Raw genomic sequence first — 23,926 nt, 5'->3', positions numbered from 1 at the left:
GTACTTTCTCCATGTCTGTCAGCGGGGTTTAGGTGGCAAGGATCTCACTCAATGGCTGAGAACGTTTTCCAAGAGCTCTGGGGATCCAGAGTCGAGGGGATTCAGACACAGCTGGTGTCTGCAGAGCTGGGAGACAGGGAGACCACCTTCCCCAGGAGGGGCCCTGCTCTGGCAGGGGCCCCCCGGGCTCAGCTGAAGCCGGGGATCCTGCAGTCCCGCTCGGCCTTCCAGGCTGGGCTCCCACCAGCCGGCAGGTGTTCATGGCTCACTAAGTGTCTGTGGGGGCCAATGCTCACACCTGTGCAGGGCAGGGGGTCTCTGCCAGGCTCAGCCACACCTGGGGGACCCGCGGGGAGGACACGCACAAGCAAGCAAACTCGATGACCATCTGCCAAAACGGAGCAGAAACATTCAGCTAGAAAACGGTGTGAGGAGACAAGGGGCCCGGCCCCGCTTGTTGCTCTGAGGAAAGTAGGAAGCGCAGCACCAAGCCAGCCAGCCACGCAGAACCCCCAGCCAGTGCTCCTCACGGCAGGTATGTCAGCAGGCGCCTGGCGCCCAGACCTGGGCCCCACCTGCACAGAGGCCGGACTGTTCTGGAAAAGCCAAGAAGCAGGTGCATCAGTCAGGGTTCTGAGGAGAAACCGTCAATGGGATATGTGTGGACAGAGAGGTTCACGTCACAGAATTTGCTTGCACAACAGTGGGGACTGCAAGTCTAAAATCCGCAGGGCCAGCAGCTGGCAGGGGGTGTCTCTTCTCGGGGGACCACTGTCTTTTTTCTCTTAAGAAAGCCTTCAACTGAACAGATGAGGCCCACCCACACCACAGAAGACCCTCCCCTTCACACAACATCAGCTGATGTCAATGTTAATCCCATCTGAAAAATACCTCCTCAGAAACATCTGGTGTTGAGCAAACATCTGACATCTGGGGACCATGGCTTGGTCAAGTTGACCCATAAAATTAACCCTCACAGAAGGGACCCGCAGGGCTGGCCCCTTTCCCGCCGTCTCCACGGGGGAGGGGGTCACACTGCACGGTGGAATCCACAGGCGTCCCAAGAACTGGGGGTTAATGCGGTACAACGTGCGCGTGTGCTGTCAGCCAACTGAAGAGAGGACAATTCAAACCAGAGAGATCACGCGCCTGGACGCCTCCTGCAAAGTCTTCTAGAAGAACACAGGCCATCCTCACTTCACTTCCTCCATGTGAGGCGTGGGGGTCTCTGCTCCTACGGAAACATCAGCCACCGAACAGTCACCGGGTCTCCAGGACTATCTAACCCAGGGGACAGCGTCCACGGGGAAAGTGCTCACTTTACAAAACCCAAAACCAGCACTAACTTCTGCTTTGTTCTATGACATTCTGGGTCGACTCCCGGGCGCCTGATGTGCCACCCAAACCAGGGACCACCCAGGGGGCCTCCTGAGCCAGCGGCGACACCCCCAAGGGACAGGTGTCCTCCAGCCGCACCTGCGGCGCCCCCAGGCAGCTCACTGGGCGCTGAGGGGAAGCAGGGCTGGCGGGCCTGACCCATCTGTCTGGCAGGTGTGGCCAGGGGGCCGCGCAGCAAACAACAGGGAGCCTCTGATGCCTGCAAACCCCGAAGGTCCCGTGTGACCCGCCCGACCTGGTTGATCACAGAAGAAAAGGGGAAAAAAATCCAAGTTGCCAAGGAGACCACTTCAAATACATTTCCGGGAGTGTCGGGTTACATTCCAGAGCCTGCACACCAGCCCTGATGTGTGTGAGCCCCCAACCCCCTGAACGGGGAGGCCCCAGCCCCTGGACAGAGCCGTGGCGGTCACCATCACCCCACCGCCCTCCCCCTGCACCATCCCCTGGCTTGGCCCCAGCACACCCTCAGAGCCGGTCCCAAGAAGAGACACGGACAGCCGCTAAGGGATGAGCAGCAGGGACGCCCCCCAGGGCCAGCACAACACCGGGAAGGCCCCTCCCCAGCGTCACCTGAAGGCACAGAGAGAGAAGAGATAAATGTGTAAGACGAAGGGAGCACCACTCACTCTATTTCTCATGCCCTAGATGAGAACGAGGCGTGCTCGGAGCCTCTGCGGCGCCCATGCACACACAAGCGCACACACACGTGCACACGCACACGCAGCAAATGCCCGCCCGGCACTCGGGAGCAAGGAGCAGGACCCCGGCCAGTGGGATGCGAGGCGGACACTGGTGGGCTGTGCGGCCTTGGCTGTGTGTCCCCCGCCCCCAGGAAGGGATGCTGAGCACTGACTGGACCCCCCTGGCGGGGGCCTGGGAACTCACACAACACATCCTGGGCTCGGAAAGCGCCCTCTCACATCATCAGGATGAACACACTCAGTAACGGCTCCCTTCCCTGGCGTCCTGTGAGGGCCCCTTGCCAATCTGTGCCTCTCACATGCATTTTACACTCTTCCTATCCGTGGCCTTGGACCTGGCTGGGAGGCGGCCTTGGTCACAGCAAATAACGGACAATTGTCTGGGCTGGCAAGAGTTACTCCTTCAGCTTTGAGACCACGAGCACTGAGGCCACCAACCTCAAAGCCTGCAAGGGCCTGCCGAGCAGGCTCTAGGGCTGGGTGGGCACTGAGGCCAAAAGGGCCCTTTCCCACCCCAAGGGGCCCGCCCCTCAGGTCTGCTGGTTGTGGCCAGATAGGGATTCAGGTCCAAGGTGGTCAGGTAGCAGATTTTTAAAGGGAAGAGATCCAGATTGTTATGGGAAATATCTTGATTTTTAAATACTGACAATTAATTCAAATATTTTTTTAAAAAATACCATACAGGCCAATACAAACGCGTCTCTGGGCCAAATTGGCCCTGTGAGCACCAGCTTCTTATTCATGAATTTAAACCTAGAGCAGGAAAAGATCTGTGCTTTTAAGCTGGCATCACGTCCTCCCCTTGGTCATCAGAGCCGCCCGAGGGTGGCTCCACACGGGCATCACTCGTGGTGACAGCTGAGGAGGACAGACAGGCAGCTCCAGGGCTCAGGGACTCCTCTCACGGGGCCTGGCCAGCCTGGCCGGGTGCTCTCACTTGGGGGTCTCTGCGGGCGCAGGCAGGTGGCCATTCTTGTGGAGATGCAGCGGGCTGGACATCCAAGGGGGGGCGTCAACTGGCCGATGAACTCGGAGCTCCAGGCCCCATGATAAGCCAAGCCCTGCGGGCATCTCGGCACGGCCACAGGCGCCAGGAAAAAGGGCCCCACAGGTTAGAGGGTCTGAGAGCCCCCACGACCAGCCTGAGCGCCCTATGACAGGGCTGACACGTCCCAGGGGTCTGGCGAGTCGCCAAGGCCCTCCCACGAATCAGACTCCACCTGCCCAGGAGTGCAGCAAGGACCCTGCAGTCGGTCACATCTAATGCAGATTTGGGGAACGGGGTGGCTGAAGGGACCCCCTCCACCTCCGAATGAGTCTCATGTTCTTAACCACGAAATGCTAGGCCCACACAAACCCAGACAGGGTGTCACATCCAAGGCCACAGGAGAGAGGTCAGATGGTCTGGGGCGTGGGGGCACAGGGGTCGGCCACATGCCACCGCGGAGGGGACGGCACCCCACCTGCCCCTTCGTCCGATGGTACTATGGCTGCGAGGCAGGACGAGCTTTCTGCAGAGGCCCTGGCTTTCCTCCTGGACGTGCAGGAGGACAACACAGGATAAAAACGGGGCCTCCCCACCAAACTCCGCAGCAGAAGTCTCAGGAATGTTGCCTCCGGGAGCAAAGACGAGCCTGGCCAGCCTTCCGCCCCAACGACTGGTTCCGCATCACGGTGGACCAGAATCAGCATGCGTCCTGCCTGGGATTTATTCATTCCTCCTTCCTTCCTTTTCCCTTTTCAAGGAAATGTTGTGTTGAGTGGGCCTCCTGCCCTAAGGACCTCGAGCCACACCGCCGCGAGCACTTCCCCGTGCTGGGGACGCCTTCAGAAATATCTATGCGGCTTTCAAGGAGCTCAGGCTGGAGGCAGCCTCCTTTGCTCATACACGTGCATGGGCTGCCTGCCTGCCACCTGCAAGTAGGGTTTGTCCCAGGCACGGTGCTGGGACGGGGCGGGGAAGTGATCAGGTCCCCACGAGCATGCTCGTGGTATGACCCGGAACCTCCCCGGTGCCTCAGATGCCCCCGCAGACCCGCCTCTCCCCTCCTGCTGTTCTCCAGCTGGACTCCACGGCCTTCTGAAAATTTCCTGCTGGAAGGGGCAGGCAGGCAGGCTGGTGGCAGAGAGGAGGGACTCCGACACGCCCTCTCGGGAAGGGCTTTGCAGGAGCCCAGACTAAAGTTGCAAACCAAATTTGTGTTTCTGTCCGCAGGGTCTTATCTGTGTCGCCCGTGCTTTATGGGCTGCATGTCACCGAGGTGGGTGAGCGCCGGCAGAGCGGGCCCCAAACCTCACCACCCGCATCGACAACCTGGCAAGTTCTCCTTCTCTTAATTTAAGCCAAGAAAGTGGCTCCCAAGTGCTGACCTCTGTGTCTGAGACCCAGCAGTGACCGCCCGCTGCCACACCAGGCCACCACACCAGGCCACCACGCTGCCACGCCGAGGGCTCCCTTTGTCCGGTGGCAAAATGCACAGCTGAAGAATGTGCTCTAATGAGCATGAACGTGAAATCCTTCCGCCCCTGAGCGCCAGAGGAGGAGGATGCGAGCCCAACAGACGGCAGCATACCTCTGGCCCTGCGTCATCAGGGCTGCCCACACCACGAGGCGGGGCCCCCATTCATTCCGGGCAGCGCCTGGGCGGCGGCTCGCTCTGGGGGTCCCAGCGAGCCCAGCCCCGGGACAGGCGGCCACAGCAGCTGCTCGCCCCTGTCAGTGACAGGCTTGAGCGTGGCCGCCACGGATTACAGCCCCAGAGCCAGCTGTCGCGGGGCCTCGTCCAAGGGACTCGTGCGTGTCCAGGCTGAGGACCTGGAACCCTTTTTAAAAAACTAAACTTTCAGTTTGAGATCATTGTAGATTTGCACGTAGTTTTAAGAAACAGTGGAAAGACCCCTAAATTTACGCATTTCCCCCAACGATAACACACAGAACTATAGGTTCTGGCGTGGATTCAGACTCCCCACCTTCACTGAGCCCACACGTGTTCAGTCCTGTGTAGTCACCACACGTGTGGGCCTGGGCACACGGCGCCATTTTCTAAGAGGAGACCCTTCTGATTCTCAGGGCCAGAAGACGGGTCAGTGCGGGCCGGAGGCTGTTATCGGGACAGAAGACAGGAGGGTGGAGGGCTGGGGTGGCGCATGCAGGAGCAGCAAGGGCGGGACGCCCCGTCCCCTGCACCCCAACCGGGCAGCACTCACCTCCGTGATGATGAAGAAGTCATCCCCAGGCTCCCCCTGGACCACGATCTTCTCTCCGTCCTCAAACTGCGCGGGCTCCAGGGCGTCCGCCACGGTCAGGCGCTCCCATTTCTCCAGGGACTCTAGAGCGGGCGACAAGGAGACCCTCACCACGGCGTGCACCCCCGCTCTGCACCCCAATGCTCTCTCAGGAAGCACCGCGGGTCAGCCTTTGCTAAGACAGCAGTGAGTGAGACGGGGAGCGCGCTTCCATGCTGGGAAGGCCTGGGCGTTCCACCAGTGAGTTGGGCGGGATGTACCGGGCTAGCGCTCCATCCCCGGCAGGGAGACAGGGTCTTGGATAGGGCGCTGTGCTCACACGCATCGCGGTTTAGCTTAGGCGATGGGTGCTGGAACTGGGGCCTGTGAACCCAGCGTGAAAATAGACATCTTCAGACGTAAGCTGCCTGTGTTCCTGCAAAAACACAATCACGGCTAAGCACTGGGGCTACTACGCGGTTTAAAATATTTCAGAGCAGTTGGAGCGATTACCCGTCCAGAAAAAACACCATTCATCACGGTTCAACTGCAAATGCACTTATGTTGCAGGGCTGGGCAGAGCGCACCTTCCATTATTTTAGGTCACATCACTGAATTCCAATGCCACACTCTCAATCTTCACAGCTCACGAATTCTAGATACCTTTCCGCCTCTCCCTGCACCTTCCCTTCCCCGTCATTGTCCATCCCTAGCCCTCAGGAAGGAAAAGGAAAAAAACGCAATACGCTCCTTTGGAAGAAAATAACGATTGCCTGATTAACTATTTCTTTTTTGGCAGAAAAACCTTCCCTGGCCTATACTTATCAGATGCTACTTAAGTAGGTCAGCGGCTAAAAATACAAAGCAAAGCATTTATTTTAGAACTGGGTTAGGAGCGGGATTTCTCTGCTTTAAGATGCCTGCCAATGCTGCGCATTGCAAAGGACGAGCTTCTGCGGAGCCGCCAGCACACGAGCCCTGCCGGCCCATCCGGAAAGGTCTGCACAGCCGGGGCTGCTCGGGAACCCGAGGCCGGTGGCGTTCCCACGCGGAATGAGTCCGTGCTTGGGGGAAGTCGGCATGCAGGCCGGCCTGAGGGCCACGCGGCATGTAACTCTGCGAGTCACACAACCAGGGGGAAGCCGTTCCCACTGTCCCATCAGCAGGTTTCTCTGTTCCATCTGAAACGTGCCATACTCTGGGGTCCGAAAGTCGAGACATGCAAAGCTGTGTCCCCCAGCATCAGGAATCTCAGGAGACACTGGGGGGATGGGAGTTTGTTGCCCCGGGTTTTGAACTGTACCCAGTCTCTGAGGCGACGCAGGACACACAAGCCCTGGGGGCGTTTTCATGGCATTCGGGGTCCCGAGTCTCAGGGTTCCGGGGGCTGACCGTCCCCCCTACAGACGGGCCCTTTTCCTGAGCGGGATTTCAACTCTGCACCTGGACTGTATGTGAACACAGGCAGGCAGGCGTCCTGCCAGCAGCCACAGCCCAAGACCACATGAGGCACCAGACATGGAGCCCCAGGGTGGCTTCCCCCAAGCCTGCCAGGTTCCGTGCCCGTCACGGGCCGACCCCGGTGTCCATGCGCAGGACCCTCCAGGCCCTGAGTGCACACTGCCACCTCCATGCTCCTTCCGGCCGACGGAGGGATGGAGCTGAGGGCAGGCCGGTGGAGAGCAAGGCCTCCCAACGCCGGCCGCAGGCATCTCTCCAGAGGATTCTCTGCAGCCGGGGTGACTGAGGGCGAAGATTAGTCTCGTGGTTGCTCCGCCCGACGGCCACGGAGAAACACTGGCTGGTACCAAGCTTGTGGACGGGGACTGACCGGAGAGTGTAAGAGCGCCTGGCGCCAGTAAAGGGAGGTGGAAGGTGACCGTGGGCCCCAGGGTCCTGGGTTCGGGGATTTCTCATGGGGCTAAAATACCCTTCACGCAGCCCCTATGAAACCGTGGGGACCAGCTCATGAGGCGGCCAATTTTCACTTCTCTCAGTACGACACTGGCCACACAGCCCAGCGTCCCCTCCTAGGACACGTCCAGACCAGACGTACCTGCAGAGGCACGGGGGTGCCTCCCATCACCTCCACTGGGGGTGACCAGAAGGTTCTGGAACCAAGGAGTGGTGACAGGGGCAGACGCCCTCAAGAAATGGCTGACACGGTGCATGCTGTGTGATGAGCTTCCACCACCAGAGGAAGAGAGGAACCGGAACCTTCCCTCACCATCTCACAGGGTCTCCGTGAGGACGTGGGGTCAGAGGCCCCGCGGCGCCCTCCCTGCCGGACCTACTTTACTGTTCTGTGTTAAATTACTCACATTCACTACAAAGAACTCAAGAAATACAGCAAACCGTAAAAAATGTGAAAAAATGCCACCCAGAAATAGCCGCGGCAACGTCGCAACCTCGCTGTGTCTCCAGTCACAGACCCAGACAGAAGGACAGACAGAAAGACAAGCAGAAATACTCTTATAAACGTGACCCACCAGTTGTGTCGCTTTTTCAACGTAAACTCTTAACTCTATTTTGCTTAAATTTAACACAAGAAGCCAAAAGTAACCAGGTATTTTTTTCAATGTAAGATACATTCTTTTCTAAAAGATTCCCCTAAGAAAGATCATAAAAAAAACCAGTCCTCAGATTGAACCATATGGAATGCCCACCTTTTAGGTCAAAAGGGGTAGAAAATGGGCCATTTCAGGTGGCTCGACTCGGCAGCGGCGCTGGCTCCGTGTTAGGACGAGCTGGCCCCACCTGGCCTCCCCACGGGTTTTGGGTTCTGCTCCCTGGTGTGGACTGTGAAGGAGCGAACGCACTGCAGGCCACCCACCCTGACCGGGGTCTTCTGAAACCCGCCCGGGGGCGCTGGCCCTCCGTGGGCACCGCGGGCACCTCGGGCCTGGCCAGGGGCACCCTGTGCACCGTCTCTGGGTGGCTCGTCCTTCCACATCCCCCGGCGCCCTCCCTGGGTCCGGTGGCGAGTCCCCCAAGGGTCCTGCCCACCACTGCGCCACAGCTACCTCATGCTGTTCCAGCACATCAATGACTGACCCCATGCTCAATCTCGTCCACTTTTCTTCATTTGGAGAAAAAGATCAATCAAAAAAGTAGCGTGAACAACATAACCAACCAACGTCTGTCCTGAATAAAATCGTATGAATATTTTGTCATAATAGCTTCAGATCTATTTGTTCAGGTTTTTAAAATTTTTTAATCTTTTATTATCGAAGCACAGTTGACCTTCAGGTCTGTTTTTTAGAGACCCCCTGACATCACGCTCGAGCTGACTTCTCTCCCTCCCCCGAGGCCACGGCCTCGGGCTTTCCCGTAAGACAGCCTCACAGACGCTACGGAGGGCTGCTCGCACCACCCACGCGTGCGGCTTTCTGCTCGAGATCTGCGTTGACCCCGGAGCTCTGGCGCATTCGCGTGACTGCAGTCCATCCGCACGATGCGGCTGACTTCACCTTGTTTCCCCTCCTAGTCCTCGTGGAAGCTGCTGCAGCGAACGTCCATGGCCGTGTCTCTGTGCCCTTGCGGGAAACGCCCAACGGCGAAGCTGTAGGGCGGGGAGCACGCGGCACCGGCTCCGCTCCCAGGACCCCAGCCGACCTCTGAGGCTCTGGCCAGGATGCTCTCCCACCTCTTCCCTCCACTGCTTGCTCACTGGATTTGTGTTCTTGAGAAAGGCTACTACCCTGGATCTGTCTGCTGTTTCTGTGGAATGCTTTCTTCCTGAGTTCTTGTCTGTGTGTCGCTTGCTCTGAGCTTTTCTCTGTAGTTCTGGCTCCTGCGGCTAGTCTGTGCGGCTGCTGTAGCCCTTCCCTCCACTTGTCCAAGCTTGCTACGAGCTGGTGTGGGGGCATCCTCCTGCCCTCCCCTCCAATCCGCCACTAGAAGGGCAGGCAGCGAGCCCTCTCCTCGTCTCTCTGGTCTGGACAGCAGGGACCGGGCAGAGGGAGAGCCCAGCTGGGAGCCAGGGCTGCTCCAGGGCTGAGGGCAAGCCCAGTGTCCCCCCCAACTCACACCATGCAGGCAGGGGAGCAGTCGTGGGACTGGGATTGCTGCCCCAATCCTACGCCCTCATCCATGAGCGTCAGCCCTTTGCTTCTCTCCCTTCCTCACTCCATTACGTTCTTGGAAAAGGAGGATACCTTTCATTCAGCATCTTTACCCAGCAGCCTGGCCTGGGCTTGCTGCTGGGCGGTGGTTTCCAGTGGTTCCTGGAGGCTCAGCACTCAGCTGTCCCTCACCTTCCCAAGCACAGCCCCTCCCGTGGGCTAGAGCCTCCTTGTCCAAAGTGCAAGTCGCCAGCCACATGTCAGAGGCTGGATACAGATAAGGAACATCAGCTTCATTGCTGAAAGTTCTGCCAGAAAGGGCTGGTCTGCATCAGCACGTGATCATCACTCACAGTACAGAAACTTCAAAACACTTAAAAACTCTTGTTGGTGAAAATTCTGTTGACACTTCTGAAAATCAACAGAAATGGAGCCATTGTGTTTATCACACCCCAGAAGAAAGAAGGGCAGAAATGCAGCAGGAGAAACCCCACTAGGAAAACACCAAAACAGGTCATGGGAAGAAGCTCAGCACAGTGGGCCGCCTTTACTAGAACACGAATTGGGCTTGCAGCTCAGAACTGATGGACATGGAGGAAGGGCTGGAGGTGACCCTGGTGGTGGAGGGACAGACAAGAGGAGCTCACAGGATGAGGGCACAGACACTGGAGGAAAGGATAATGGTGCCCTAGGGGACTAGACACAGAGCTCTTGGTGTGTGTATGCACATACACGTGTGATCGTGCCTGTGTGTGCATGCATGTGGGCATGCCTGTGGGGGGCATATGTGTGCATGCATGTGGGTGATCGTGCATGTGTGCGCACGCATGTGAAGACGCCTGTGTGGGTGCATATGTGTGCATGCATGTGGGTGATCGTGCATGTGTGTGCACGCATGTGAACACGCCTGTGTGGGGGCATACGTGTGCATGCATGCGGGTGAGTGTGCCTGTGCATACATGTATGTGTGTGAGCATGCCTGTGTGTGCACACATGCATGTTTGCATGTGTGTGATCATGCTTGTGTGGGTGCATGTGTGTGCATGCACACATATAAGCACGCCTGTGTGGGTGCGTACATGTGTGTGTTCCAAGCTTGCACATCACCAAGGGCGTTGAAACTGCCAGGCATGCAGGGAACGTGGAAATGGGTGGGGCCAGCAGGCAGGACTCAGACGAGACTGGAGGAGGCCACGCGGCACAGAGCGTTGTACACGGGGCCAAGGCCACTGACCCAGGATGGAGACCTTGCTGAGAAACTCCTCATACATCTTGCGCTTTCTCAGTGTGCTGCCCTGTTTAGGAGAAAGAAGACAGAGAAGGTAGGTCTTCATGCCTGAATCGTTTCAACATCTCCAAATTTCCCCAAATGACTCTGAATCCTTTGAGGATACCATGTCTTGGAAGCCCCTCAGAGACCCCACCCCGCACCTCCCCCCCCCTCCAGGCAGCTGCCCCTCCCCTGGCTAGCCTCAGCAACCTCATCAACCTCATCCAGCCTGGGCTGGTGACGGGTCCACACAATGAGCACTCAACCAACCAGAGTCCTGCGCTCGGCCTTCCATGGGCTGAGGGCAGGTGTCCCCAAGGTAGGATGGTGAGGGGCGCTGTCTGGGCAGCCTCACCGCACCCCCACACCTCCCCCGGACACACACATCTGGAGAGATGCTGGGGCCAGCGACAGAACAACATGGGCGATGCGTTAGAGAGGGGCAGCCAGCGTTGGTGAAGTCTCTGGACCAGACATGCCTGAAACTGGTACTTGGGGAAAAAAGCGAATGAGTTGCTTCTTTCCCATCCAAAAGCTGACTGAATAAGACAAAACCAGCAAACAGGATCCCGTCAGTCTTTACATGAATTAGAAATGAGAATCCACTCCAAAAATTAGAATCTAAATGTGAATTAGACAAAGGCACCCCCTTCTTCAAGTGTGCATCCCAGTGAGCTGGTGGCCTAAGCAAATAAGGAAGCCCAGCCTCCCAGTGGCCAGCACCAGCTTGGCAGGTAGAGAGCAGCCTGGACTTCAGCCCCTCACCCTGCCTCCCGGGGCCTTTGGACACTGTACACACTCCACAACTATACATGGTAGCCCTGCCAATGAGTACTGGTAAGTACGGCACATTCAGAAAACAGGGACGTGCGGTCCACCAGCAGCCTTATCCATCAATGGGAGCTGGAAGTTCACCTGTGAAGTGAAAAGGATGGAGAGTCCAGTGACCACAGACTAGACACCTGACATGGGAAGAGGTGTGAGGAAAGATGGTAACAATGAAAAAGTGCTTAGGCCAGGGCAATGGTGGGTCCTCCAGACACTTGGGATGGTTACCCTCATCCCCAGAGGAAGAGGCAGGCTCAGAGGGGCAAGTGACCACCTAGACTGTGATCACAGGAGCAAGAATGAACCCAGACTGGGCTCTACAAGTCCCAAAGCTTGGTGATGATGATGATGGTGATGGTGGTGATGATGGTGATGAAGGTGATGGTGATGATGGTGATGATGGTGATGGTGATGAAGGTGATCATGGTGATCATGGTGATGAGGTGATAAAGGTGATGATGGTGATGGTGATGAAGGTGATGATGATGATGGTGGTGATGATGGTGATGGTGATGATGATGGTGATGATGATGGTGATGGTGATGGTGATAATGGTGATGAAGCTGATGATGATGGTGGTGATGGTGGTAATGGTGATGATGGTGAGAATGGTGATGATGGTGAGAATGGTGGTGATGAAGGTGATGATGGTGGTGGTGATGGAGGTGGTGATGATGGTGATGATGATGATGATGAAGATGATGGTGATGATGGTGGTGATGGTGGTGACAGTGAAGATGGTGATGATGGTGGTGACGGTGGTTATGGTGGCGATGGTGATGATGGTGATGAAGGTGTTGGTGGTGGTGATGGAGGTGGTGAGGATGGTGAGGATGGTGATGATGGTGATGATGGTGGTGATGAAGATGATGATGATGGTGGTTGATGGTGGTGATGGTGATGATGGTGAGGATGGTGATGATGGTGGTGATGGTGAGGAAGGTGATGATGGTGGTGGTGATGGTGGTGGTGGTGATGGTGATGATGGTGATGATGGTGATGATGGTGATGATGGTGATGATGGTGGTGATGTTGGTGATGATGATGATGGTGGTGATGGTGGTGATGGCATTGATGGTGAGGGTGATGGTGATAGCAGTGGTGAGCCATCCTGAGCACAGTGGAGGAGGGCTGACAGGGAAGATCAGCACACTCCCATTCCAACTCCAGATCACCCATACCCCCCTACTCTTAGCCCAGTCTCACCCCCTCTGGGCCTCAGTTTCCCCATCAGGAGAATGGACAGACAGCACCATGTTCTCTGTGTCTTTGACCTGGGCTCCTCCCCAGCTTCCTCCAGATTTCGCACCTCAGCCCAGCAGGCTCCTTGTCTGCTTCCCACTGAGACACAGAGGGAAGGCTACCAGCCTCTGGATGGCGCATGAACGTTGGGAGTCCGTTCATGCGCCAAGTGGGAGGCACCCCACTCTGTCCCAGAAAGGCTGGCACTTGACTCCTGCTTCACGGGTATGGGGTGGCCTGAGGAGCTTTCCCATTCTTCACGCAGGGAGTGGGCACCCCACACCTGACCCAGGAGGGACGGGCAGGGCAGGCACAGGCAGTGCTTCCTGACCCCCCTCACTGCAGATGGGGATATGGAGTGTGGCCCTGCTCAGTGGGGCTCCTATGCCACACAGAGCAGCAGGGGCAAGAGAAGGAAGTTCGAGGGAAGCTTCTGGATCAGATGTCCTGGGATCCCTATCGTCTGAAGGCATAGGGAGGGGCCTCCTCCCTGGAGACACCCCTGGCAGTTCCCCACCCCCCCATCTCCCCCTTTGGCAAGTCCCAGTTTAGTGCCAAGTGAACGCATGGTGGGTCCACTATGTATGACGGATACATCCAAATCCGCCCAAACCCAGGACTGATGCAAACACGGGGACTGTCCTGTGGGACACTCCCTTCCGGGTCAGCCAGCACTGTCATTTTCTTTCCCGAGACACAGAAGCTATGCAACTCCCAGCACAGCCACGGCTATTCTTAGTGCACAGGGATCCAGAATTAAGACAGAGGAAGTGCCAGCAGCCTCGCTGGTTTGGGAACTTCCCTGAATACGAGGTTCCAGCCACAAAAATCCCACAGCCAAGAAGGACTCAGCACTGGGGATGGTGAGAAACAATAGCTTATGCAACATGGGACCAGGTGCACGCAGAGGGGACTGCGGGCGGACAGAGGCTGCTGGGCTCTCGCCCAAACCTGCCCCTGCCTGTGGGAAGGAGGGGGTAAGGTGCCTCAGGGCACCCCACCCACGAGGCACACAGCCTCTCCTGGAGAAAACAGGAGCTAGCAAGTTGGAGATGAAGAGGAGAGAGAGCTTGGCTCCGGAGGCAGGGACATTCAGCTGCTCTCTCCCGATGTATCCACGGCTCTAGAAGAGCCCCTGGCACACAGTAGGCGCTCAGTCAATCCTTACTGAGTGCACGGATGACGGGTGCCTCACGCTCATGGAGCTGATCAAACAGTCGCCCCCAGGACTGCACGGAATTCTCCCTGTGTCGTGAAAACTGGGGTGTTGTGGTGGGACCAGGATAGGCGGGGAACGCTGATGTTCCCGAGAGGAGGGGCAGCCTGAGCAGGACTCCATCTCCAGGCTCCCGCCTGACTGAGCCCTGGGACTATTTTAAACTACTCACGGACTGTCCCAGGCCTCCCCCAAAGCACCCCCGCATCACAGCCCCTCCCTGGAAGCTGCACCTCCAGACCAATCTCGGGGAGACAGTCAAGTCCCAGAGAGCATGTGGTGGAATCCAAAGGTCTCCCAGCAAGGAGCTCACCCCGGTCACCTCCCTCTGGACCTGGCGGGACCCCTCCTGGGGTCCAGGCCCTGTGGGATGCTGGGTCTGAGCACATACCATCCCTGACCCACCCGGAAAAGCACCTGTCCCAGCCGTCACCACCAGGCGAGCCTAGGTGGCTGAGGAGTGAGACTTCCAGGGGCCAGGCGCTCAGCTCCGGTGGCCTCTGCCCAGGGATAGGGAGGAACGGAGACCCTCAACCGCGCTGGGATGTCTTCGGACCAGTGTGGCCGGCCCAGAGCCTTCTGGCTTCCTTGCTGCTCCCGGAGTAGGATGGTTTCCACCCTCCCCGGGACAGCCCCCAGTCGGCTGTGGAAGCTCCTCTGTTCAAACCCCTGCAGGGCTCCTCCCACACACTCAGGTGGGAGTTGAGGGCTCTGTGTGAGCCGTACCCCCCACGGGACCCCTGTATCCCCATCCATGGTGGTCTGCCCACTGCTCCACGACCATCCAAGCTCATGCCGCAGGGTCTTTGCCCAGACACTCTTCTGGATATGCTAGTTCCTTGCTCAGAGGCCTTGGCTCCAAAGCCGCCTTATCCCAGTTCTTCTGGGCCTTTCTATAACACAGCAGCCCCCTCTTCCCCTTCTCTGCTGTAGTTTTCTCCATGGAGTTGTCGCTACCTGAGGTATGTGTTTGTTCTCTGACTCCTACACTAACATGCTGGCTTCCCAAGGGCAGGCTCTGCCCCTGTGATGATGCTCACTGATCTCAGCACCGAGAACGGTGCCTGGCAGGTGGTGTGTGTGGGATGAGCACTGAGTGGACACACGAAGAGCCTGCCTCCTCTCCCCAGGGAGGGCCTCTCTGTCACAGCTCACCATGCCCCCGGCCACCACATAGGGGACTGCGCTCACCCTGCACCAGCGAAGAGTGGATGTGGCTGCACAGGAGAGAAAACCTAAAATGACAGGGGCAAAAACACCTGGGGGCTGACCCCCGCATGAGGATGTCTGGGGCCAAGCAGTCCGGCCCCGCTGTGCTGGGGCTACCAGAGAGCCAGGCTCCTGGCATCTCTTTGCTCCACCACCTTGATGAACGGTTTCCATCCTCAGAGTCACCTCATGGTCCAGAATGCCAGCTGGAGCTCCAACCATCACAATCCCATTCCAGACAGCTGAAAGGAGATAGGAAGGGCAAAGGGGCCTTCCTAGCTGCCTGCATACCTTTTAAGAAGTTTCCAGAATCCCTCCCACACTTTTCACCGATCCCATCAGCCCTTTTCTATCACCCCCACTTGGACAAAGCCAGGGTTCCCGTGAGATGATTGGCTGTGTGCCAGACCCCCCCAGCCCTGCTGAAGCTCCTGTGCCAGGGAGCCACTCACCATGAGGATGCGCCGATAGCTATCCCGGTCGATGCCCCAGAGCTTGAGGTCTGTCTTGGCTTTCACGGTCGCCGCCCTGGGGGTGCCATAGATGAGTGCCAGCTCCCCAAAGCTGCCCCCTTCACTGATGCTGGTCACCCACTCTCCGTTCACATACACCTTCAGGGGACAGAGTGAAAAATGTCAGAAAAGTCACGGGGGATGTGTGGGGTCACAGTGGCCCGTCCTGCACCGGGAGCCCTCCTCCATGCCCACCAGAGGGGGCTCGGCAAGAAGGGGACATATGGCCACAGCCCCTAGGCCCCCTCGCCCACAGGCACAACTTCCCACCGCCCTGCCCAGGCCTGTCCTGGATCTCTGCCAGCCATGCTGCCTGCCTCACCCCCAACCCTGTGCAGAGCCACACGCAGCTGGACCAGCACGATGGCGCCCTCTGAGTCTCCACCCTCCACAGGCAGTGAGACGGGCCTGCGTGGGAAGCGGATGCACCGTCCAGGGCTCCTGGTCTGTGCAGAAGGCCTGCCTGCCTCCCTGGCCGGCCTTCAATTCAAGTCCTCATCAGCCTTGGATGGGTCTCGGGGCCAGTCTCCCCAGCTGCACACAGTGGGTCAGACTCGGTGCTTCCTCAGGCACCCCTGCTGACACCCTCCGGGGCTCTGCCCCCGGCCCACCCTCACGGAGCCATGCTGACGGGGCCTCCCTGCCTGGGGCCGCAGCACCCAGCTCCCGGGGCCTGGGGTCGGTGGAGTCGCTGCCGGGGCGCCGATGAGGCCCAGCTGAGAGGGGCCCTTTCAGCGTGCGTGGGCGGCCCAGCACAGCGCTGCCACTATGCATTGACCCTGCACGTTCCGTATCGCGCAAGAATAGTACAGATTGTTTATTATGCGGTGCCCATGCAGATTCCGTTACTATAAATTGACACAATGCAGCTTTATTCCCCCGGCGTGTCAATGAGCCTGAAGAATAGTGCTCATTGCCAAAACGGGTACGCGTCGGGAAGAACGGACTGCGGTGAGTCAGGGACGCCATTCTTACTGAAATCAATGACTCATTATCTGGGCAATAACTGAGGCACAGAATCGTGTATCCGCAAGAAAACACCACGCAGGTGACAACTCCGTAACGCGAGCGAGCGAGGGTCCCGGGGACCCGGCCGACCACAAAGCTGCGTGGGAAGGAGACCACAGCTGCAGAGAAGCAGCCGCCCGCAGGGGCCTGCGCGCGTGTCCCCGACAGCCTCCGCCAGCCTGGCTGAGCACAGAGCGCCTGCTCCTGGGCCTGTGTTCTCGTGCTCCCCCAGGGAGGTCAGGCCACTAGGTCCCCAGCTTCCACACGACGAGGCTCTCCAGGAACAGGAGGACAACGTCCCGTCCTTCCCACGAGGCAGGGATGCATGATCCAGGAGTTTTAGGGACCACAGACAACATCCTCCAGAAGCTGCGCTCCTGGTCTTCTCAAAGGGGACCGAGAGACTGTGGGGAGGGGGGTGGTGACAACTTCTCAAGGGTCCTGGCAACCCAGCCCCCGGCCAGCCCTCCCCGCACTCTGCTTCGCTGTGAAATCCTGCCCACGGAGGTCTGACTCACAAACACCCATGTGCCTGGATCCCAGCTCAATAGCTCAGTGACGTCGGCACTGCCCCCGGGACCCCTCAGGTGACAGGTCCCTTCCAGTGACCATGGCTCCACGAAAAAGAATCACAGGGTGCGTCCTTCTGTCGCTCCAGGGGTGAGCTGTTGGGTTTAGTGGGTGCCCGCCCTGTGGGGGGGGCCGCACGTTTCCTGCGACTTCTCCAGGGTGAGTGCCGGGCACTCCTGTGTGTGCAGGTGTTGTTAAACACTATTCCCCAAGAGTTGAACCAAATGGCCCCCCGACCAGCGCACACTGCACGTCTTCCTGGGGGCCTCTTCAAGTCGGGGCAGTGACGGGAGCTTGGGAACGTGGGTCAGTGGTTGGGAGACTCTGCCTGACCCAGTAGTCTGGGGGGGGTGCGGGGGGCCTCCCCCTCACACCTGAGGGTCACAGAAGCCACCCACCTCGAATGGCTGCTGACAGGGGCAGGACGCCCAAGAGCAAATGAGCACAGGCACCCAGGGGACAGAGAAAGGGCTCAGCAGAGCAAGCAGGGCAGGACCCAGGGGACCTGGGGGACCTGGGGCCCGGACTGCATCATCACCAGGGGCCGCCGGGGACCCCCTTCCTGCCCAGAAGCCCAGGCCTCGGAGAACTCCCTGCGACGCATCAGAGAAAACCATTGTGCAGAGCCCCAGACAGGCCCAGGAACACACTGCAGGCCGCCCCATGGAGCACAAAGGGGCCATCCTTCTCAGGACACTGGCCTCTGTCACCGCGGCCAGTGCAGCCCTGGGCCCCACCCCAGCTGGCACGCAAAGGGGTTACTTCTTGCTTTGTTTCATTTTTTGTTTCTTCTTCTTTTAGAAGAAAAATGGTGGGAGGCCCCACTGGGCTACACTTATGGTCCCACCATTGACAGTGACTTCTCTGGCTGAACCCAGAGCTCCCACCCGGCTGTTCTGCATTCGTGCATTCATCCATCCATCTGTCCGTCACCCCCAGTGTGAACTGAGCGCCCCTCTGTGCCCTGCACGTTCTAACTGCTGGCAGTCACCAGGGGAAGGCAGGCGGGTTCCTGTCCACGGGGACTCCAGCCGGGAGAAAGACGGCAGGCACAAAATCATACACACACACATTCATCATGAAGTGCGCTCCGGGCATGAAGAGAACAGGAGGCACAGCATTCAGAAAGACCACAGCAGAGACTGTGCATGGAGGGCTCTCCATGAAGGAGAACTTGAGCCAGGCCCCATGCGTCCAGGGCCAGCATGCAAAGATGTGGAAGAAGGGTGACTGAGGCAGAGGACAGGGTGTGCAAAGGCCCTGGGGCCACAGTGAAATGGAGGGCACTGGATGCCACATGACCCAGCAGGGAGAGAAGCCCACGGGGCAGGAGCTGGGGTGGGGGAGGGAAGGGCTGGGATGTTATTCTAGAAGCCAAAGGAAGCCACAGAAGGTTCTGGCACTTCATCGGGTTTGCGCTGTGACACTCCCTCTGGTGGGGCCGCCGGAGCGGCAAAGGAGGGAGAAGTCACTCAACAGGCAGCTGTGGGCAGCGGGCTCAGCAATCCCACTGGCTGGGTCAGAGCCCAGGGGCCGAGGCCCAGTGACCGGCGTGGCAGCAGGTGGCTATGACGTGACCCACACTGGACAGGCTGCTTCCGCTCCACGCAGAAGAAGGTGGAGACGGTGATCGGACCAAAGGCACAGGATCCTGCTCAATCAGATCCCGAGCTGGGGCCCCAGCATCTGGAGCCTCAGACGCAGACCAGGGCTGAGAGAGCATCGTCCACATGGCGTGCTCGCCGCCTTGCTCCGCCACCTGCCCTCCCTGACCTGGGCATCTCGGGGCAGCGCTCTGCTCCAAAGAAAACAAAGACCGGCCAGCAGAAACGGTCTGGGCAGCAGAGACAGAACAGCAGGGCCCAGAGTTATCCGTGTAATCTCAGCAGGCGGGGGCGGGGCGAGTGGCCAGGTTTCTCACACCGCCCAGAGCTGACCTGGCACTCCGGCATGCCCCTGGCTGTTCCGCCTTCACAAATGGTGAGGAAAAGCTAATGGCCCGTCTCCTGCCGCCTCCCCGGGCTCCCACCGCAAGCAGCAGGCGCGGCCCTACGGCGAGCGGGCACCCACATCCCAGGCCCACGGCGGGCTGCCCACAGGCACCCTGAAGGGAGCAGAAGCCCCACCTGTGAGCGGCTCTTCCCGCCAGGCTCTAGCACCTCGAGCCCCAAATGCCAAATGCCCAGGGGGTATTTTGTTGGTTGTTGCTCACAAAGCAAGCCCCCCCGCACAGGCATCCCTCCTGAAGTTCCCGTCTGCAGAACCTGGGCCGCGCGGGCTCCGTTTCCATTCGGGTCCCCTCCAGAGGATCCCCGAATCTGTCCTGGCGCGTGGCCCTCCCCCACATCAACCACACTCAGGTGCTCACAGGGCAGGATTTCGCAGGGACCCTGAGCGCCCCTCCTGAAAATGGAGCAGGTGTGCGGTTTGTATGCAGGCCACCACCACATGGGGTGGCTCTGAGTTCCCCGTCCCCCAGGTCCCAAGGACAGTCCTTACCAGCTGAGCACACCCGGGCTGCCAGGGCCTCCGCCGAGAATGAAAAGGGCATGCTGGGGTCCCCAGATGCGCTCTGCAGTGAAACAGGGTCTGGAAGGCCCATGATACTGCAGGAAAGCTTCACAGCCAGCTCCGGCTGAGCCAGTCAGTGGTTAACAGAGACCTCCTGACAGCACGGGCAGGGGCAGATGCCTTTACTCATAGCCGCGAGATGCGTGATGGCCAAGGGGGGCAGCGACGCAGATGTCCACTGCTGTGAGCATAGGAACACAGTGTGGCCCAGCCACACGACAGCCTTAGAGGGAACCTGCCCCCATGGGGACAAGCCCCAAGGACGGGAGGTGGAGGGACACCAACCAGAAAACAGAAGGACACGCACAGGGACCCCACTCCCACGAGGTCCCGGAGTCGTCAGACTCACGGACACAGAGGGTAGACGGCGGGGCCGGGGCTGGGGGAGCAGGTGGGGGTCCGTGCGTCACGGGGACAGGGTCTCCGTGTGCGGGATGGAACGTTCTGGAGCCAGATGGGGGAACGGTGCCCCTGAACCGGACGCTAAGAAATGGTTAAGATGGCAAATTTTATGCTACTTGTATTTTACCAATTTAAAAAAACAAACAACCAGAGCTCCAGGGAAACGCTGAATAACTGACCACGACCCATGGAGCCAGACGGCCATGCCCTGGGGTGCCCTGTCCCAGGGACGCAGCTCAGAGGCCTCATGCACACCTCAGAGGCTAGAAACCGGAGGGAACCGGGTGGAGCCGGAGCCGGAGGGCGGGAGGGTCCCAGCACAAAGGAGGGTCCGAAAATAGTGAAGGCCTCGCAGGATTAGGGAGGAGCCAGGCCTCAGACAGAACTATGTTCCTGAGCCCTAAAATCGGCAGCCGAGTATCCTTTTAAGTAGAAATGCTATGTTCCATGAATAAAACAAATTGGAAGATATTTTTATACTTAGAAAAATGGATTATAGCTCTTGGCAACACACACACTGTGGTGTCTCTCTGGAAAACCATAATTTAAACCGAACCTGGTGCTTCTGGCATTGGTCACCTGCTGGTCAGAGGGCAGCGTCCACCCTGCAGAAGAGGAGGGGTGCACGGGATGCCCACCCCCGAGCCCAGCCAGGCAGAGGGCCAGGCTGGGGTCCTGGGGGAACCTGCCTCCTGCAGGGCTTCAGCACTTGGTGAGCCCCCCACCCCCATGAGACCAGCATTGCTGGAGCCTAAGAGCCAGGGTCAGCAGCCCCGACACTGTCCTAGGCGCAACACTGGGCCAGGTCAGCCAGGTCGCTCCCCTGCACCCTGGAAGGCAGTTTACAGAAGCGAGCACACAAACGCAGCGTTCGGGCCTCAGAGCATCTGTGAGCAGTAATAACAGTAATTATTATAATACATACCCCATAACTCACCCCAGCTAGCCCACATGCCACTTTTTCATCCCGGATTCCTGACTGAGCTCTTTTGATTCCCTTAAATGTGGCCTTCACCCACAGTGCTGCACTGCCCGGTGCGTCCCACATCACAGGAGGGCTCCCCGCCTGCCCTGCCCGCTGGGAACCCGAACAGGCTGGTGGGGGACCCCGACGGGCATTGTGGGGCGGCCCCACAAGTCACTGCCTGTCCCTTCAAGGGCTGGCTGGCCCAAATTTGAGACTACAGCCGGACTCAGACATCCACCCATGGGCCCGGACATCCTGGCTCAGGCGAGCCAGGGTCCAGTGAGCACCGTAAAGCCGCCTTTGTACCTGAGCCTCTGAGGCCGGGGCTGGGGGGCTAGAAGGTGACCTCACTTTTCCCACTCCCCAAACTGCCTCCATGGGTCCCCGGCCTCAAGAAAAGCCAGCTATGGCCCCTGGCACGGCGTAACGTAGCAAGCACAGGGAGCCTAGGGAGAGCCTGGCGACCCCTACCCCATCTCGAGGGGGCTCTGGGGCCAGGCTCTGGGACCTCCCTTGAGGGGGTGGGCAGGGGGTCCCATCAGGATGAGCAGGCCAAGCCAGCCACTTCCTCCCCATCAGTCACGTCCCACCTCTGAAGGGTGCTGGGACAGGGGGGCAAGACAGCAGAACTTTACAGTTTGCAAAGAGACACCCTCCCGTTGGACCTGAGTGCACTTAGATGAGTGTAGGGTGGGTGTGAGGAGGCGAACGGCCCACACTAAGCGGCTGAGCGGCAGGGGTCGGCCCAGAGCTGCACACCCTGGCTGTCCAGCACGGCAGGGCCCACAAGCTGCTTCCCTGACCTGGCCGTGGACACAGGCGCCATTTTCCGGAGCTGGTAAGAGGTACTCACATCTACTTCTCCTTGGTCGATCACATAGAAGTTATCTCCTTCGTCCCCTGGAACGAAAGAAAGCAGAGACCGTGGACCATGCGGAGGGTACCACATGAGGCACCTCCGGCCTCCCTGTATGCAGTACCTGCAGCCTCGCTTCACCGAGGCCAAGCAACTCTGGGTTCCACACGTTTTTCCCTTAATTTTTTAAAAATAAAACGTGTACAAACACCACGATGGCCCGACACACACGGACAGTGACGTGGCCAGCACGCGCTCCCGTGGCGCGGTCACCTGTATCTCGCGTGGGTGGGGCACCTGCGGTCCACGCCTGGCCCATCCCGGGGTTCGACTCCGTTAACGAGTGCAGAGCGACATGCTCTGGTCTCATTAGTGACTTTCCTTGAGGGTGGACAACGGGTTTTGTGTTCACACCCTGGGCACACCCACGGCCCACGGGACCCGCGCTCTAGCTCAGAGAAGCAGGGAACGCACCTTGCTGTATGACGGTCTCCCCGGCGATGTGCATGACAGGGAACATGGCGTCGAAGATGTCACTGGAAGAGAAAAACGTACCACGTGTCGGAGCTGAAGCGACGTGGGGCACGGGGACCCCACTGCAACACCTCACATGGAGCAACCAGCTCGGTTCCCCCAGGGAAAATGGAAAAAGGAAATCAGGGTCTTTCGTAACCCTGCTGTCCAGGCACCAGCTCACCACCTGGGGATGCTTCTGTGCCGGGACAGACGGGGGTCCACTGTCAAAAATGGAATCACACTGTACACATTGCTTTGGACACAAAAAACAAAGTAAGAACATACTGCAAACAGAGTAACAACAACAAAGTAACAACATACCAGAAGAATGGTTCTCACATCTATAAATATAGTCCTACGAGAACACTGCTTTCTGCATGCTTCCGGAGGGGAGACGCTTCCCCTCGAGGGGCATCCTGAGACCCCAGACGCAGAACAATGTGTTAGACATGCAGAAGCCTGTGAGCCTGACCCTGGCTGTGCCAACAGGCAGTCTGGCCATTTAATTTCCTAAATGTGGCGGTGGAATAGACCAAACGGGCAGGACGTGGACAGCGGGGAGGTGGAGTGTGCCCACTGGGAACCCCTCATCTCTGCTGACCGCAACCAGGACGCAGTGTCAGAGGTCAGCCTCATGCTCCCAGAATGCAATGGCCACCTTCAGGAGACAGCACCACCCACGGGTCCCCGACGGAGAAGTGGGCAGCCGGGGCCCCGCAGTGGGAAATGCACACTGCAGAGCTCTGGGAGGCCGGCCTCCTCTCGCCTGGCTGCTGAAACAGAAGAGTCTGGAAACCTTCGCCCGACTGCTCAGGCTGAACCAACCTCAGAGGTACTCACAGGTGCTGGACGCAGGCTGAGTGCCGAGCCGCCAGGAGCAAATGCAGAATCAGAGACGCAAACCACCCTGCGCCCTGCTGTTCCCAGGCTCCAGAAAACATTAACTTAAAGTAGTAGCTGTTGGGGCGCCTGGGTGGCTCAGTCGGTTAAGCGACTGCCTTTGGCTCAGGTCATGATCCTGGGGTCCCTGGATCGGGTCCCGCATCGGGCTCCCTGCTCAGCGGGGAGTCTGCTTCTCCCTCTGACCCTCCCCCCTCTCATGTGCTCTCTCTCACTCATTCTCTGTCTAATAAATAAACTCTTTATAAAAAAATAATAAATAAATAAAGTTTCATTGGGCGCCTGGGTGGCTCAGTCGGTTAAGCGACTGCCTTCGGCTCAGGTCATGATCCTGGAGTCCCGGGATCGGGTCCCGCATCGGGCTCCCTGCTCGGCGGGGCGTCTGCTTCTCCCTCTGACCCTCCCCCCTCTCATGTGCTCTCTCTCACTCTCTATCTCAAATAAATAAATAAAATCTAAAAAAAAAAA

At 58.5% G+C, this 23,926-nt stretch overlaps 1 protein-coding gene across 1 annotated transcript in view; it reads right to left on the bottom strand.

Moving 5' to 3' along the window:
* Nucleotides 1–23,926, bottom strand: part of PRKAR1B (protein kinase cAMP-dependent type I regulatory subunit beta) — a 75,159-nt gene that overhangs the window by 8,325 nt on the left and 42,908 nt on the right. Inside the window, exons 4-8 of the mRNA XM_021680166.1 lie at nucleotides 22,517–22,578; nucleotides 22,040–22,086; nucleotides 15,609–15,767; nucleotides 10,626–10,686; nucleotides 5,310–5,431 (exon numbers count right to left, since the gene is read on the bottom strand). Coding sequence (XP_021535841.1) covers nucleotides 5,310–5,431; nucleotides 10,626–10,686; nucleotides 15,609–15,767; nucleotides 22,040–22,086; nucleotides 22,517–22,578 — 451 coding nt within the window. The remainder of the gene's footprint in view (nucleotides 1–5,309; nucleotides 5,432–10,625; nucleotides 10,687–15,608; nucleotides 15,768–22,039; nucleotides 22,087–22,516; nucleotides 22,579–23,926) is intronic.

Source organism: Neomonachus schauinslandi, chromosome 5, assembly GCF_002201575.2.
Source record: "Neomonachus schauinslandi chromosome 5, ASM220157v2, whole genome shotgun sequence".
Taxonomy (NCBI): Eukaryota; Metazoa; Chordata; class Mammalia; order Carnivora; family Phocidae; genus Neomonachus; species Neomonachus schauinslandi.
The sequence above is the reverse complement of the archived record's forward strand: the minus strand, read 5'-3'. Positions and strand labels throughout refer to the sequence as shown.